The sequence below is a fragment of the Curcuma longa genome, chromosome 12 (genome assembly GCF_044706935.1).
Source record: "Curcuma longa cultivar G26 ecotype Majalengka, Jawa Barat chromosome 12, ITB_CL_G26_1.1, whole genome shotgun sequence".
NCBI lineage: Eukaryota > Viridiplantae > Streptophyta > Magnoliopsida > Zingiberales > Zingiberaceae > Curcuma > Curcuma longa.
In genome coordinates, this window is record NC_133872.1 from 1,559,902 (window position 1) to 1,578,055 (window position 18,154).

At 37.2% G+C, this 18,154-nt stretch overlaps 4 protein-coding genes across 6 annotated transcripts; 2 read left to right on the top strand and 2 right to left on the bottom strand.

Moving 5' to 3' along the window:
* Nucleotides 1–335: 335 nt before the first annotated feature.
* LOC141842669 (L-gulonolactone oxidase 3-like) lies at nucleotides 336–2,379 on the top strand. Its single transcript, XM_074730707.1, has 4 exons — nucleotides 336–683; nucleotides 750–1,073; nucleotides 1,190–1,445; nucleotides 1,562–2,379. The coding sequence occupies exons 1-4, from the start codon at nucleotides 336–338 to the stop codon at nucleotides 2,377–2,379; spliced, it is 1,746 nt and encodes a 581-aa protein (XP_074586808.1).
* A 924-nt stretch (nucleotides 2,380–3,303) lies between these two features.
* Nucleotides 3,304–3,944, top strand: LOC141843095 (large ribosomal subunit protein eL27x). Its single transcript, XM_074731125.1, has one exon. It carries the CDS (start codon nucleotides 3,359–3,361, stop codon nucleotides 3,764–3,766), a length of 408 nt encoding a protein of 135 aa, XP_074587226.1. The 5' UTR covers nucleotides 3,304–3,358; the 3' UTR covers nucleotides 3,767–3,944.
* A 3,638-nt stretch (nucleotides 3,945–7,582) lies between these two features.
* Nucleotides 7,583–9,393, bottom strand: LOC141843203 (pentatricopeptide repeat-containing protein At2g15690, mitochondrial-like). The gene has a single exon (XM_074731244.1). It carries the CDS (start codon nucleotides 9,391–9,393, stop codon nucleotides 7,909–7,911), a length of 1,485 nt encoding a protein of 494 aa, XP_074587345.1. The 3' UTR covers nucleotides 7,583–7,908.
* Nucleotides 9,394–10,716: 1,323 nt separating this feature from the next.
* On the bottom strand, nucleotides 10,717–14,564 carry LOC141842931 (UDP-glucose 4-epimerase GEPI48-like). Of its 3 annotated transcripts, none has more exons than XM_074730920.1 (9): nucleotides 14,361–14,564; nucleotides 13,095–13,144; nucleotides 12,495–12,630; nucleotides 11,896–11,997; nucleotides 11,589–11,816; nucleotides 11,395–11,476; nucleotides 11,187–11,269; nucleotides 11,007–11,098; nucleotides 10,717–10,880 (listed from the first exon to the last, which is right to left on the bottom strand). In XM_074730920.1, exons 1-9 carry the CDS (start codon nucleotides 14,541–14,543, stop codon nucleotides 10,775–10,777), a joined length of 1,062 nt encoding a protein of 353 aa, XP_074587021.1. In that variant the 5' UTR covers nucleotides 14,544–14,564; the 3' UTR covers nucleotides 10,717–10,774. The 3 variants fall into 3 exon arrangements, with proteins under 3 accessions (XP_074587021.1, XP_074587020.1, XP_074587019.1); XM_074730919.1 differs by having other exon boundaries at nucleotides 11,187–11,272; nucleotides 11,407–11,476; nucleotides 14,361–14,543; XM_074730918.1 differs by having other exon boundaries at nucleotides 10,717–10,898; nucleotides 10,995–11,098; nucleotides 14,361–14,543.
* Between the last annotated feature and the right edge of the window lie 3,590 nt (nucleotides 14,565–18,154).

Below are 18,154 nucleotides of genomic sequence, written 5' to 3' on the forward strand. Positions count from 1 at the left end.
TATTATTTTGTCAAAATAGTATCTGTTTTTTAAAAAATAAAATAAAATAAGTGTCTAATTAATTATGAAGATAAATGATGTCACTAAAATATTCATTTGTTCTTTTTATCATTTAATAATATTAAAATAAAGATATTTTTAAGATAATAAATATATCAGAGTGTTATTTTAATATTTTAAAATAATTTTTTTAATAAAAATGATAATTAATGGCGCCATTTTGATTTTTGCCTAAACGAGTAAGCCACTGTAAAGGAAAGTACGAAGAAAATTCCTGCCTTTAAAGCAAACTGTTCCATTATCAGATATCCAAGCAATTGGGGAGGAATCGAACCATGGCTGCCGCAATATCGGTTTCCTTGTTGCTTGTCGCCATCATCAGCGGATCGTGTCCTTCCTTCACCTCCGCAAAGCCGCCGGCGCCGCCCGTTTTCTGCGACGATAGTGGTTGCGTTGTCTCCAACGCCTACGGCGTTTGGGCCGACCGGCAGCAGTGCCGCACGGGCTTAGCAGTCTTCCCTACGACGGAGGAAGAGCTGCGCGCCGCCGTGGCTGAGGCCCATCGGAAGCGGTTTAAGGCCAAGGCGGTGAGCGGCTTCTCCCACACCATTCCCAAGCTCGCGTGCCCGCCGCCGGAGAACTCCGTCGTCATCAGCACAGCCAAGTACAACTCGAGGATCGAGGTAGGTTCGTTGCGAGATTTATATATATATATTTCCGCGACACGAGTTTGATTGGTTTCGAATCAGGTGGACGTGGCGAACAGGAGGGTGACGGCGGACGCCGGCGTGGGGCTGCGGGATCTCATTGACAAAGTGGAAGCCGCGGGGCTGAGCCTGTTGGCTGCGCCGTACTGGGAGGGGGTCAGCATCGGCGGGCTCATCAGCACGGGATCGCACGGCAGCTCGTGGTGGGGCAGGGGAGGCGCCGTGCACGATCACGTCGAGAGCCTAACTCTGGTGGTGCCGGCGCCGGCAGAAGAAGGGCACGCCAAGGTCGTCACACTCCGGCGAGGGGATCCTCTGTTCAATGCGGCAAGCGTTTCCCTAGGTCTTCTCGGAATCATATCTCAGGTATCTCCATTCGATTCGATTCCTTATAATTACTTGGAATAACCACAAATTCACGGTAGATTGATATCCAAATACCAATCTTCCATCTGCGAAATAATTCTTTGTTTTCCCATAAGGTGACATTGTCGTTGGAGCCCAGCTTCAAAAGGAGCATCACCTACTCATTCCAGAACGATTCCAGTTTCGAAGACCAGTTCATGGATCACGCCCGGAAGCACGAGTTCGCCGACATCACTTGGTTCCCGTCGCAGCACCAGGCAGCGTTCAGGTTAGACGACCGTGTACCCCTGAACACCTCCGGCGACGGCTTTAATGACTTCATCGGCTTCCAATCGACTCTCATGGCCGTCTCCATGGCAGTTCGAGCAACAGGTGATTGATTAATCAAGGCCGATCTAATCCGCATTCTTTGAATTTTCGAGGCAGTCATTATTATATTGTTTTTATCCTTGAATCTTTCGTCACGAACGCTTTGTGTGTGCGTGCAGAGAAGGCTTTCGATGAATCAAGAAACGCGAAAGGCAAGTGCGCCACCGCCGCCACGGTGCTAGCGTTCAAGAAACTGATGGCCAACGGCCTCAAGAACAACAACCTGCTCTTCACCGGCTACCCTGTCACAGGCCGCCACGGCCGGATGCAGACCTCCGGCTCCTGCCAACACTCGCCAGTTTCAGACGGCCTCAGTTCCTGCCCGTGGGATCCCAGAATCAAAGGCCTCTTGTTCTACGAGACCACCGCCTTCTTCTCCCCCCAAAGCTTCAGATCCTTCATCCTCGACGTCAAGCGGCTCCGCGACATGAACCCGGACAACTTCTGCGGCGTCGACAACTACAACGGCTTCATGATCCGCTTCGTGAAGCGATCGGAGTCCCTGCTGGGGCAGCCGGAGGACTCCGTCGTGGTGGACTTCAACTACTACAGGGCGAGCGACCCCTCGATCCCGAGACTGAACCAGGACCTGTGGGAGGAGGTGGAGCAGATGGCGTTCGTCAAGTACGGCGCCAGGCCGCACTGGGCCAAAAACAGGAACGTTGCTTTCCTCGGCGTGCAGGGGAAGTACCCGGGGTTTAAGAGGTTTCTGGCGGCCATGAAAGAGCTGGACCCGGAGGGCGTGTTTCAGAGCCCATGGTCCGATGAGGTGATCAACGAGAAGGAAGCAGTGAAGAGCGATGGTTGTGCTTTGGAAGGGCAGTGCATTTGCTCAGAGGACCGCCATTGCAGTCCATCCAAAGGCTACCTGTGCCAAAATGGCCTTGTTTACGAGGAAGCCAGGGTGTGCAGGTTCGCCAACGTTTCCATGGTTTGAGTGCTGAAGAAGAAGAAGAAGAAGAGTGTTGAGATTTTACTGGGCAAAATATTTAAAGAGCGTTTTTATATCAGGGTCAAAGTGAAAAAGTGCACCATTTTATTTTTCATTTCAAAAATACTTTTATTATAACGCTTATAAAAAATAAATCTAGTCAAATAAAATTTTAAATAGCCCTACAAAAGAAAATTAATATAGTAAAAAATTTAAATTTATTAAAATTAAATGCAAAATTGGATTAAGGTTAAAATATATATTTCATACGTAAGATATAATTACGTGTTAATCTAATTTAACTTATTAAAATTATATAATTAAATAGTTTAAGTTGTTGCATTATATATTACTTACATAATGTGTAATATTTATAATTAAAACAGTTACATTGTAACTAATAGAACATTATTGAAATATTTTTGATCAAATTAGAATGAATTCGATCAAGTTGAAAGAAAATATTATATATAATAATATTTCACATGTAGCAAATTTGATTATTGAGCAATTTTACTTTATATTACAATAGTTTTAACTAAATCTTATATAAGAATGTTTAAAAAATGAAATAGGACATTTTTTAAAAAATTAGATATTTCTTGATGCCAATGAAAATAAAAATATTTTTAAAATTTTTCTCCTATTTTATAAAAATTTCCATTTTATTAATAGAATTAAAAATATATATTTCTTAGGAATTTGACATGGGTTTTCTGTAAATAGAGACCTTTTTTTCAGTCATTTTGAAAAATCGTATTATTTATTATATTTTGACTGTAAAATGTAATCCTAAAGACCGGCCCGTTCGATGATCTCTTTGAAGTTGATTGAAGCCCAAAAAGCCCATTCCCGGAGAGGGCAATTGCCAACCCTAACTTTGTACTATAAAAACTCTGTATCCCGTAGGTCGTGATTGTTTGAGCGGCGCAATTGGGGGGAGTCCAATCGGAGCATCGTCCTCGGCGAGGCGAAGGGGAAGAAAATGGTGAAGTTTCTGAAGCAGAACAAGGCCGTTATCATCTTGCAGGGCCGTTTCGCTGGGAGGAAGGCGGTGATCGTGCGTGCGTTCGACGATGGCACACGGGAGCGGCCCTACGGCCATTGCCTGGTGGCCGGCATCGCCAAGTACCCGAAGAAGGTCATTCGCAAGGATTCGGCGAAGAAGACTGCCAAGAAGTCCCGTGTGAAGCCGTTCCTGAAGTTGGTGAACTATAACCATATCATGCCTACCCGCTACACCCTCGATGTCGATCTCAAAGACATTGTAACCCTCGACGCGCTCCAATCCCGCGACAAGAAGGTCACTGCTTCCAAGGAGACCAAAGCTCGCTTCGAGGAGCGCTTCAAGACCGGAAAGAACAGGTGGTTCTTCACCAAGCTCAGGTTTTAATAAAAACATGCGCCATATTCTGTCGTTTGCTGGTTTAGATCTCTGTCGATTTCGGATTCTGTTGAGTTTTGTCTATTTGGTTTAGTACGTTCTTATGGTTTGATGGATCGATTTGGTTCATGTGACAATTGAATGAATGTGATTCGTCTATAGAACGATAATTTTACTTTGCTTTTCAGTTGGACTACCATTGACAATGGATCTGCCTAATACTAGTCATTTTTCCAATCGAATTAATCATACGATTGATCTGTTTCGTATGGCCATTTCGGTATTATTGATCATTTTATTCTGTTTCATACACATGAATAAAAATAAGGCACAGTTAAGAGATTCTGCAATCATCTGTCATTTTAAGTAGCCAATGGTAAACATAATTGCTGCAACTTTGTTATTTCATTAGATTAGATTGAGCCATATTTATTGATTGAATTTTAGTACTTGTTTAGCTAGATGCTCAATTTCGATAAGTCAGTGGAATTTAGTTATTTGTTTAGTAGCATGAACAAGATGAACTTGTTTTTTTTATCAACTATTATTTTATATATTGTATTAGGATGAAACACTATAGCTTAAGTCCACAATTCTAGAGTGTATGCTTATAATGCAAGGTTGCCTCGTCACAAGCTCTTGTAGCACAACTCTTTCCTCTTGATCGAGGAAATTGGCTACTTCTCTTTCCCGTTTTTCAACTTTTAGTTACATTGAAGTTAAATAAACGGTGTACAACCTTTTATGAAAGGTCAACAAGTTATGCTTGGGTAATACTTTGTTAGTCGTATTACTTTTATATATGTGTGTGTGTGGAATCTGTAGGTTTCTCCTGCACTCTACTATCTAATATGCTAATACAACATCTGCCGTTAAATGTGGGCATGACTATTGTAGCCCTAGCAGTCTCAAAATGCATATTCATGGGCAAATGTTCAAATATGTTGTAGGCATAATTTTGGCTTGTTCAATGTTATGGACACAATGCTTATAATGGCCTATATTTATGGTATGCAGCAATACTACACCTCAATTTATTATTTTTTATTGTTGTATAACAAGGAAAAGTAAAGATAAAAATAAGGACAATGAGAGCTTTCTCCATTGAAATAGGATGTAAACCATGATCTGATGTGGAAAGGTGAACTATAGTTGAACATCATCAATAGGTTTTAGCATTTAGACATATGTAGCTCTATTTGTGCATATCATTTCAAAGATCTATCCAACAACCTTCAGAATTCAACCTTATTTGATATATATATTTATATATATGTGCTCTGGAAACAAATATATCATCTATCTTCCTTGGAAATCAGAGGTCCCAGATAGCTAGAGTTGAAGGGTCTAATGCCAAGCCAAGACATTTCTTAACCAACAGCAAGTGTAGTGACCAACTTGTACTATCACAGATTTATGAATCAACTATGTAAATTTTTTATTGATGGCACAATAATAGCAAACCCGCCAAGACCGGTCTCAAGTCTGGTTGCAAAAGGATGATAGTTGGCTAGTTAGTGTGGACTTTCACACAAACTGCAATGAATGATACAGTAATAGCATTAAGCACGATAGAGATCATAGTGATAGAACATAATTCTATGGTTTTTAATGTACTAAACTGAGTAATAGAAACAATTGATCGTCTGGAAATCTTTGTAGTGTGTTGTACGGCTGGCCAATTGAGTTTTATTTTGCTTGCCCTTGTTTGAGGGCATACGATGAATGCTGAAACATTCATCTTAAATTATTTTACCTGATAGCCTGAATTTATTACTAATAGAGGTGATTAGAAGGAAGTACAAGTGTGGGCTTGTAGGTCCGCAACCTTTGTTTATGCGCGATTTGAACAAATTGAGTTTTATCTCACGATAAACACATGATCAAGGACTCAATTGTGTATGGTGAAGTAACGATAAAGCTTCCGTTCACTTTGGCACTAGAAATGAGTGAGCACAAATTGTTAGACCTATCTTAATAGGGTCGGTACGGTATTCTTGCACATGCATCATATTTACGTTGCAAATACCTTATGGCAATAAAAATTAACGTGAGGTCAACATATTTTTTAATTTTGACCCTCTCACGCGATACTCTGAATCCTAGACCATCCACCATTCGGCTTGGGTTGAATCAAATTTGTAGTGTGTTTGATTTGAAATTCACATGAGGTCAACAAGTTATTGTATCACATGAGGCACATAGTGGGAGATTGATTCAGTGGAATCAGGCACAAAATTGGGTATTTTTGAATGTTTGTGGTGTGTGAAAACTAGTGGTGTTAGGTTGCCTTGATATTTCGTTTGATTTAATCATTTTTTGTTTTTATTTTTTTATTTTTTAGAAAGTACTATTTACTTTGTGTTTTTCAATTTCATTTTCTAGAAAATGAGAAGTCATTTTCTAAGAAAATAAAAAAATCATTTTCTATAAAGAATGAAAATTGCAATTGAAAAATAGGAAGGATAAGACCAACAGAGCCGGGCATGCTCGATTATTTTAATAAAATAACAAGCTTAATGAATGGAGCAATTTTATTTTAATAAAATAAATTAAAATATTGATTTTAATAAAATAATTTATAAAAATTGATTTTTTAATTGGACTTTTAAAATTTAAAATAAATTTATATATATTTTAATAAAATAATTTATTAAAATAGTTATTAAAATAATTATTTAATGGAATAATTTATTAAATTAGTAAATATAATTCCTTAATTTTATTTTTTTAAATTTAAAACAAATATATATTTATTTTAATAAAATAATTTTCAAATATTAAAATAATTATTTTATTTGAATTGATTTTTAGTTAATTAATAAATATAATTTGATAATTTTATTTTAATAAAATAATTATTTAATTAATTAATTTGATTTTAATTAGATTTCACAGTACATTTAAAATTATGTAATACTGTATTAGAAGGACAGGTTTGATCCCTTTTTAACATGGTTGATTCCTTTGTATGATTTTTTTTTCTCTATAATAAAATGGTATTTTTATTAAAAATTATTTTATTTATAATTTTTTATATTAATAAATTAAATATATTTTTAAATTTTATTTTCTAGAAAATAGAAAATAATATATCATATCAAATATATTTTTTAATTTTATTTTCTAGAAAATAGAAAATAATATATCATATCAAATATATTTTTTGTTTTTTAACAATTAGATCAAAAAATAAAAAAATAGAAATAGAAAATAAAAAACGAAAAATAAAAAAAATTTCCAAACCCTTATATTTTTTGAATTTATTTTTGATTGTAAATGAGAAGCATTGGATTTCAGAATTAATAGAGTTAGCCTGAATTATTAAAAAAATAGAAATTTTCTCAAGGGAAATGCATTTTTTTTTCTATTCAATTATCAAAGTGATTCTCTGATTGGGAAAACAACCGATATATGTGATTGGATATCCACTGGGTTAAGGATGAGCAAACTCGTGGTCAACAATTGCACAAATCAAATTGATTAAGTGGACACTTGAGAAACAGTGTGTTTTGTGAACAAAAGTGGCTCGAAGGAGTGTTAATGTGGATTCCACTAGAAGGCCCATTCATGTAAATTTTTTCTAGTGTTCCCCTCCCCCACATCACACACAGACAACCTCAGGAAGGAATCTATCTCTGGCTCGCTCTATGAGCATATGCACTCAGCAAGACTTGTTATAAGCATATTCAAACATGAAACTCAAACTTAATCTAGCCATCTTCAAAAAGATAAATCTATAGATAAGTATCCAAAGAATTCTATAACAAATCCAAAAGATAAGTTTCTCTCTGGAATTGTCATGAGCTAAGTCAAACTGTAAAACTGTAAAGTAGAAACCTATTTAAACCCGAAGTCCAAATGTGCAATACATATTTCATCATATGCATCTGATTGATGTTCAGAATCAGTTTATCAAACGAAAACTACAATCCACATGCTACTGTTCAAGACACAGATGCACTCAGAGACATAGATAACTAATTTAGTAGTAGATTTAAGGTTTAAGAACCGGTGAGTCCGCGGCATTGATGAAAAACCATGCAAATGCGCCTAGCCCAAATGTTTACCATCATGACGTAGAGGTCCATGTGCAGAAAGTATGCAAATTCAATGAAGAAAAGGTTTGGCGGTACGCGGGCTAAGAAGCTTCACCAGTAGTCACCACAAGAGCACTTGCCATCCTTGAAATGGTGAAATCGTTTATTATCCCTGACAATGAGCTCTCTTCCAACAATCCTTGACATGATCTTGATTGCGTTATGACAGTCGCCACATATTCTGAGATTCTTGATGATTCGTAATGGAGTCCTTGCAGGTGTACTTATCAGTCCATAAGCAATTGCCAACCTCTCACTGTGGTAGAGCAATGCCTGTTCCTTGGCTTCCTGATCAATATCATGGAGCACATATCGAGTATCAGGCACATAAACCTGTTCTTTCACCACCTTCTTTTCAATCTTTGGGGGCAACCGGTATTCTGCAAGCTTGTTCCTTCCTTCCAGCATGTTCAAGCCAGATCGTCGCTTGGCTGGAGGTGTTGGAATCTTGGATGCAACAGTCTTGGTAGGATCCATGGAAACCATGAGCTCCCCAGCTCGATCCTCAAGATCTATATCACCCTGAGCCCGAGCCAAATTCATCATCACTTCCCACACAGCAACCGGCAGTTCGAATGGCAACTTCTCGATGAAATCTAGTGCCTCATTAAGGTGACCTGACTTCCCAAGGACTTCAATTAAACCAATGTAATGCTCAATCTGTGGAGGAATCCCGTACTCCTTGGTCATGGACTCAAAATGGATGAATGCCTCTTCGATTGCCTCTGCACTTGCACAAGCAGCCAAAACAGAAAGAAAGGTCCTTCCATCTGGCAGTACTCCAATCTTCCTCATCTGCTCATACATCTGCAATCCATCATCACCAATGTTATTTGCAGCATATCCATCAATCATCAGATGCCAGGACTCCATAGTTCTATCAGGCATTCTATCAAACACCCGGCGTGCATCGACCATGCTGCCACACTTCGAGAACATCTCCAGCAGCTTGTTATTGATCTGGAGGTCAGCACGGAAGGGCGATCGGAAAAAGGACTCATAAATCTTTTTCAATTCTTCGAGATGCTTCGGGTCATAGCAGGCAGCGACAAGGTCGTAGAAGGTAGGAGGGTCAGGACAGATGCCCTGGCTCAACAAACCAACAACTTCCTTAAGCTTTCCCTCTCGGGCGAGGGCGAGAAGGTCAACAGGGCCCGGAGGAGGAGCCGACACGGGAGGCGGGTTGTCACCTATCGGGGAAGGGGGACGGTGGTCGTACGGCGGTGGAGGGCGTTGGTGCTGATTTTGCGGCGGCCAGTGATTAGGATTTCTGTGGTCCTGTGGAAAGGTACGGGGGCCGGAAGAATGGGGCGGCGGCGGCGGCGGCGGGGATGGGTGTCTCTGAAAGTTATTGGGGGCGGCGGCGGCGGCGGCGTACGTGCTGAGGCATCGGGAGGCGAGGGTGGGGGAGAGGAAAGGCGATACCTTTGCGTTCGCAAGGATGGACGAGCGGAAGATCGGGAGGCGCCCCTTGAAGAGACTGGTGGCGAGCGTGATGTTACCAGCACGATGGATCGCCATGAACGAAGAAGCCATCTGACGGGAGGAATCCAAAACCCTACTACGCTTATCTTATAATGGACAATAAACTTTCACTTTGCCCCCCAACAGTTTCTAAATACTTTGTGGTACCAAAATGTTCTAAAAATAAAAATTAAACCCCCCTATCTATATTCTTAAAGACCATTCCATTTTTTTTTAGAAAATTGGAAATTATTTTAAAGTTTTAGTTAATATATAAATCTAGCTTAGTATTTACAGTTTTAAAAATATTTTAAACTTTGTGCTAAATTTTAAATAAAAACTATTTAAGCTCTTTGCTAAAATTATACTTAAATCCTAAACTTGAATACCTTTAATCGTGTTGTTAAACTGGAATTATTAACGTTTTGTTTGGGAGGAGGTGAGAGAAGGAGAAGGAAGGGTAAATAAGGAGTGAGGGAAGAAGAGTTTAGGATTTAAGGAAAGAAAAGACAACTCTAAATATTATTTATTTTAATTTTATCCTTATTTTAAAATATTAATTCTTAAATAATTTATTTAATCTAAATTTTTTAAATTTCTAGTGATCTTTTCACTCTTTCTTATATCAGTAAAGTTTTATAGAAATCTATATAAAAATATTAATTTATCCTTTGTTATACCAAAGTAAATAGATTCTATATTTTACATGTTTATGATATATGTATTCATTATTTCTTTAAATTTTTTATTTATTTAAGTCATAAATATTAATTTTAGTTGGTCTCACAATGGTTTTAACAAGAAAAATCTTAATTGATTTAATGAATTATATATATTTTTTTTCACATATACATTTATTTTTACGAAGTAAGATATTTTTATATTTTTATATATTTAACTTTCATTCTCTTTCCTTTCCTCTCAAATAACACATGTTTAACCTTCCCTATCTTCTAAACAAGGAGAACATAAATAGTTCTCTTCTTCTTTTTCCATTAATAAAGCTTCTCTTACCCCATTCAAATAAAAATATAGACATGCCTTTGTGCACTAAGATATTTGTTGATTTTTATTTTTCAATATTGGCATTCCATTTTCAAATATTTTGGCCCAAGGGAAGTATTATTTGGTACCATAAAGTGAAAAACTAAGGAATTCCAACAGATCTAATTATTATAAATTTCATTTCTTGTAATAAATAATATTCATGAGATCAAAATATATCTATATTAAAAAAAATACAACATTTCATTAGAAATCAACAATTTATTTTATTTTATGAACCAAACATGCCTCTTTGTTCTAAAACTAGGCAAGTTGACAATCTAGAAAACATAACAGAAATAATCAGAGATATCAAAAATGACACCCAGTCGGGGTACTAAAGAAGGAGAAGAAGAAGAAGAAGAAAAGAAATCCACATTCAGACACTAAGTTCGTTGAATTGATCGACTTATGTTGATGGAGCGGCGGACTCGTTTGGTTTCCCATATCCCCATGGATTCTTGCTAGCCCAATTCCATTGATCCCTACACATCTCTTCGATACCATATTTTGCCCTGCAATAATAATAACACGTCGAGTTATTTTTCAATCACAAACGAACAAAACGGCAATTAAATCTCGAATTTGCTTAAAAAAGAGAGTAGAACCACTATATTTGTATAAGGTATAATATCACGCACTTCCAATTAAGCTCTTTCTCTGCTTTGTTGGTAGATGCATAAACAGTTTCAGAGTCACCTGGTCGTCTTCCAGCCATAACCAGAGGAATTTTCTAAAAGAGAAAATAGCAGGATCCTTTATTTTTCCTGAATCATAACGCTTAAGGTGAATTATATGTATAAGTTTCAAGAGATCAGTACCTTTCCAGAAGCCTTCTCGAATGCTGCAACCATTTCCAAGACAGATGTTCCCTTACCAGTTCCTAAGTTATAAACTTCGCAACCTGCTAATTGAAAAGCTATTCATGAGATCCATTCTGTCGTGTAAGGGAATTCAGGGAAAGCAAGGTTGTGAAGAACAAAAACTATAGAAGAACATGTTACGAGTGAAGTTTCCAAATCCACGCACCTGTTTTATTACTCTGAAATAGTTTCTCTACGGCTGCAATATGACCATCTGCTAAATCGACCACATGAATGTAATCCCTTACCTGAAATTAGAGAGGAAATTTGTAAGCAAGTAACCACTATCACATACTTTAGATTATTGCATCCTGTCTTGATTTCAGCACAGCATGAATCGAAGCTAGGTAAGATCATTACCCCTGTGCCATCTGTAGTTGAATAATCATTTCCAAAAACCGTGAGAGCAGGTCTCCTCCCAACAGCCACTTGTTGCACGAATGGCATGAGATTATTAGGAATTCCTCGAGGATCTTCGCCAATGAATCCGCTAGGATGAGCGCCAACAGGATTGAAGTATCTCAGTAAAACTATGTCCCATTCACTATCACCGCGTTGGATATCACGGCAAATCTCCTCGATCATAAGCTGTAGTAAAATAATAGTAAATGAATCAGTAAAGTAATTAAATAGGAGAGATAAAGACAATAGGAACACATGAAGATACCTTAGTTCGTCCATAAGGGTTTGTAGCACATAAAGGAAATTCTTCGGTACAGGGCACTTCCTTTGGCCAACCGTAGACAGTAGCTGATGATGAGAATACAAGCTGTAAAAATTAGTTGCAAATTTTCAGTAAATTCAAGAAGTGCATGTTTAGAAGAAACCACTTTGTTGAGTGGCAAACCAAAATTTTTACATATTTTGTGAAGAGAACCATTACCCAGATAGAGAATAATATTTCTTAGACATAGTTCAAAAATAAGGAGGTAGATCTTTAAAGCATGGTTCCTAAACAGGGGTTTGCATTATTACAGATTGCATAACTCTGAGAACTTAAGATATGGCATCAGCATAAAACAAGCACTATGTAGAAGAATCTAATGGACTTAGATCTGACTTATCAAGACAATCATGTTGCAAGAAATACTATATTTCTGTCATTCACTTATTTACATCAGCTTCACTGTTATTATAATTTTTTATTCTTCTGAAAGACACTTTCCATTATCACCAAGTTTGTTTTGTTAAATTACCTCCCATTCAAAAATCTGGTGAGTTTCACATGTCCCTTTCACAGCAAAGTCAAAAGTAGAATTATAATACCTTTTTGCATCCATGCTCGGCCATCGTTTCTAATAGAATGATTGTGCCAATAATGTTATTGTTATAATAAAGCAAGGGCTTTTGAACACTTTCTCCCACCGCCTTCAATCCGGCAAAGTGTATAACAGCATCAAATCTGCCAAGGAAATCAAAAGCATAAATAAAAGTTCATCATTATAACAAGAAAACTACTAATTACTCCTTAATTAAGAGAGGAATAACTAAGGACAGGCGCTCACAGTACAGGAGGATTATAAAACATTTATCCTTTATCCTTGACAAAATAATTGAACTCCTCTCCTTGTGGACACTGAGAAAGAAAGAGGTCGTTCAACATTTTCTTTCTAACTTGATTGTAAAAATGCTACAACATCCTTTAATTAATCTCCGCAAGCCACTAAAATGAATATAATTCATATTATGGCTGGCTGGCAATGGATTATCCTATCACCAAGACTTCCAATTGCAAACAAGATCCCTTTGTACGTGATGACTACGGCGATGGTAACTCCGTGCATGGAGAAACCATATTAGCAGTAACATTTATCTATTAGTCGCTAAAGTATTGGGTGCAATCATTATTGGGAAAAAAAAACTTACTTTGTTGTAGCAAAAAGTTTCTTCAGTGCGTCCCTATCCCGAATGTCAATCTGCAGAAGCATAGAGGAAATGATTAATGAGAAACCAAGACCACGTGGGGTGTTATTCTAGTACATTTAGATTTTGCTCAAACCAAGACTGACATAAAAATTGAGAGAGAACAGGTTCGAAGAACAACGAGCAGCCACACTAACAAAAACATTATACGATGACAATTATATTTTCTACTGAGGTTTTGATATATACATTATTGGAAATATGTTCGAGAAACAAGAAGATAACAGATCATTTCCCTGATACAGTAGCCAAAGATATACCATCAAACAGGACATCGGCAGAGTTGCATATTAAACGAAATACATATGCACGATCAGTTTCGGAGTTGCATTGAAGAACTTGGGGTAAAATAATAACAAAAGATTAGAGAATGAATATATGTATGTGGAAGAAAAAGAGATGCACTATTAATTAAAGAAACCGATCGATGGATCAAAAGCATCACATATTTAAGTACAGTGGTGTATTGCATCGTCCACTAAGACGTAAGAAGCCAAACTGGCTAGGTTTGTCATAGAGATGCGCAAATAGATTGAAGAGATGCACCTAAGAATCCACCCTCCGAAACAACAATTCCGATTTCCAAGGACAGAGGAAAGCATACAATGGCGATCCACAGATATGATTCCCACAGTAAGGCATGCTGCATATTTGTCAAAAAGAATGCGACGATTTGGAAAATTCATGAGAAAATGGTGCAATTTGCAGGACTGGACACGAGAAAGTGTATCAACCAAGCGATTTGGCATCTGATACACAACAAGTGTCCGTCACAAGATAATTGAGGACTACCGAAATGAGTCAAAACACTTGGTATCCTAGCAATTAAAGATGAAGAAACCGGAAGACACTTATCGCCATCAAAAATAAAGGGGGGAAACAACGTGACGCAACCATCAACAGTGCCGCTAAATTTCTTCCATTGAAAAGAATGAACGACAATTCGTAAGTAAATCGTGTAATGTTATTCCTCAGAAAACAATCCACGTTTGCCACAATCTCTGTTACTCAAAAAAAAAAAAACATCAATCGCGAAAAGTAATAGTTAAAGCTGCGCAAGCGACTCGAATCGACAAATACACCCAAAAATCAAACCTTGCACAACATCCAAAAGCACAAATTTCTACGAGGACATCCACCCCGATCCAAATACCCTAAAATCCCGCTTCGGGAATCAAAGTGCAAATTAAAAGAAAACAAATCGAATACCTTATGGAAGGTCAGGTTCTTGCCGCAGTCCCCGGCGAGTTCGGAGACGCGCTCGAGGGAGGCCTCCGAGGAGTTGTCGAGGTTATCCACCACGGAGACGCTGAATCCAGCGAGGAGAAGCTGCACCACGGTATGACTGCCGATGTAGCCGGCGCCGCCGGTGACCAAAATTTTCTTCGCCATGGCGTATCGAGTCGGAGGAGCTGCGAGGAAAGAGACGAGAAACGTGTGCAATCAGAACAAAATAGTAAGGGTTTCGTAAGATTGGGAACGAAAAAGGAAGGAAAGCAGCGAAAGCAACGGCGGAGAGACCAGAGTGGGGGAGCGGGAGCGACGGAAGCGGGAGAGCGAGAACGGCAAGCGAGGAAAATGAAACGCGTGTGCGTGTCTATTTATAGTCGCTCTTCTCGTCCTATAAATATTCCTTTTTAAGGAAAAGGGTAAAAAGGACCAAGTAAATTTTTATTAAATAAAAAATAAAAAATAACGCCCTATTTTCAAAATCATTTATTCTACCCTTCTAAATAAGTTAACAAATAGCCATAAAATCATAGTTTAAATATAAATATAATATTCAGAAAATATTATAATAAAGCCTCCTTGATTTTAAAATCATAAATGCGCTGCTATTATTATCATTAATTCCAGTAATACTATTATTTGATTATAGCTGAGATAATTAAATAATACTATAGCATGCTATTAAATATTACTAATGACTCCCAAATTACTTCGTTTTTATGCTAATCCCAAATTAATTGTTAAAACGTACGCAGTAGAATTCACTTTGAGAAGAAGAATTCCCTGTGACGAGATTGACTTTTGGATTAATTTCCACGAGTTGACCTACTTTAAAGAAGTGTTCATGAAAGTGAATTGACTTTGGATCTCGTGTTGCTTAACACTGATCAACAAGTGATATTTAGTAATGTGCAAGGAAAAAACATTGTTTAAAATTGAATCTAACAAGCTTGAACAATTAGTAAATTATGCAGTTGACTTCTTTAGTTGGTTCAGACCTATATATCCAAGTGATATTTAATTATAAGAAATAGAATGGTTAATTAAAGATGGAAATAATTCTTACGATACGGTCAATCGAACCGTATTTCTTTTGGAAAATAAGTGATGATGTATCACATGCATCTTATGTAGAGGTCTAAAGAACCACCTCGAGTTATATAACGTTTGAAGATTCGTGTGAGTGAATTGAAGGAAGTGGCACTAGCTGTAAGCTTTGTGTGATCTTCACTTTGTTCCATTTTTAAATAGGGTTTGTATAACTACCGATCAGGTCAAACGTTTGACTTCAACGATATGTCATTTAACTCTTTTTTTAATAATAATAATTTTGATTATTTATTTGACTCCATTGGAATGGCTCTGTTGACCCGTTGACTCTGTGCTTATTGGGCTTTGGGCGTCGGAGAAATAACGGGCTTTCCTGGAAAGGGCCCATTATTTTTAAATTAAATCGAAGAGATTATTATGATTCGAAAATTTTGATTTAATTTCGATTATTATGCGAACCGCAGCGGAAACCCCGAGCCGTTCCTCTTTCTCTCGCTCGACGTCTTCTCTGCGATCGCTCCTCTTTCCCTTTCTTCCGATCGATTCTTGATCGGCAGGCGACAGTTCTGTACTTCTCCTCCTCATCATGGGGCGAACGCTCCGCAGCTCGCTGAACCCCAAATCCAAGTCGACTTCCGTATCAAGATCATCCGAGCAGGTACCTCTCTTTGAGTTTTTGATGCTTTCCCCCTCTTTAGCTCGTCGATGGAAAGATTTCTGTCTGTTACGGATGGTTTTGAAATCTGAACGCCATTCTTCGTTCGTGTTTTGGTCTCCTGATACAAGGCCATCATATGGTTCGTTTTCTTGGCTCCAACATTCAAGTTTGCGCCATTCTTTTGCAAAGAGGTTCTTGGGCTCTCTGCGAGTACCTTTCTTTCCGCTATTTCAGGTCTTTCTAAGTTGGGTGTGGCTGATAACAGTAGTATGAGTTTTGCCCGAAGTTAACTCTTACTTTTCGTCATTCAAATGGTTTTTCCTGTTGCTACGTATAGCTGTTGTGCTTGGTTATTGAGGTGTATGCACGTATAAGAGCATGGATAACTCCTATTAGACGGAATACTTGTCAACTGATTTTGAAAAGAAATGTGATAGGGAAACTTCCCAAATTAAACTGCCTTTTGTTATTCTTTCGTTTTATTTTCTCTACTTCAAGTTTTTTACTTGTATGCAGTTGCTTCTGTTTTAAATATAATGCAATAGATAAAGTTAACATAGGTGTTTTAGAATTTAGATACCCTCATTCTACACGAGCTGAACCATATTTCCTTTTCTTGATTATGAAGAATGGAGTGGTGCAACCAACTAAACCTAGCAAGCAAAAATCTGAAGTTGGTTCTTCACCTGCTGTTTCAGAAAATGTAGTTGTTGTTTCAGAAAATGTTGTTGCAGATTCAAGCCTAAGTGATGCACCTGATGCCTCTGGCTTGCCAAAAGGTTTTCGAAGTTCTTTTGGGTTTTTTTTTTTTTTTCCTTTTCTTGCTTCTTTGACATGAGAGTGGGCATACTTTATGTTGTAATTTATGAAACCTTACATGTATAACTTTACCTTGTTCCATTGTTCCAGAGAGTGAGGAGAAAACAGCAGAAGTTGCAGAGCTGGAGTTTGAAGCCAAATCATCAAGAGATGAAGCTTGGTACGAATATTCAAAAAGTCTGATTATGGTTTGTGTATGTTAGAGCTGCAATAGTCATCTGTTTGTTTTTTCTATTCACATGTATTCAATTAGAACTGTTATCTTGTCTATTCAATTGAAGTACCCTTGTCGATATCCATTGTTTATCAGGGTTTGAATTATTTCAATTTTTTCTTGAATCATAAGTTTGTAGAAAGAAGCACTATTTTCCTTGGTGCCAACATCCCATATCAGTGTTGGGTTTGGTGACATATTGGGTTACTTCTGACTATTGTCCAACAGTTAAATAAATCTTATTTTATAATTTTTTAGATAAGGATGGTTTTTAAAGTGATAGTTGAAATTTCATAATGGTTGCAAATTCCTCACTCCTACAGCATTTTGTATCCTAGAAAATGTCATGAGATGAATTTAAAGGCTAGGGAAACAGAGCTTGTAGAGAAGAAGCTTTCTTCTTGGGGAGATTTTTTTTGGTCTCTAAAGAGCACTAGAGGTAGTCCACTTTTCTCTATCGAAGTTAAGTCTTGGAAAGATTGAGAATCTCTTGTATATGGTGTGGATAGCACTTGTTTCCAGTTTCTATTGTACTTTTGTTCATATTAAATAGAATTGTATTATCTTTGTAGATGCAAACTTATATTTAGGGGTGCCCATTATTCATTTCCAATCAAATAGAGTTTAAATTTTAATATAGTATTTGTTTTTTAACAAATTGACTCGCTTCAGTTTGGATTGACTGAAGCATAAAAAACTCAATTCAATTTTTAGTTCGATTATTAGTAAACCAAACCAAACCAGAATTATACTAAATTTACCATTTTAAAATAATAAAATGTACATTTATTATTGGGATTCACTAAGAATCATTTAATATCTATAAAGTTTACATTAAAAATTTGCATTATGACAATTTAATTTGATATGCTATATTTTAGAAGATAAAATTTGATTTTGAAAACTTACAATTTAATAATAAAGCCAAACAAATATATTATATAAATGCAAATCCAATTCAACATGAACCAAGTCAAACCAAACAGACAATTATGGTTTTGTTTGAATTTCATTTGCATGCTTTGTTTTTTT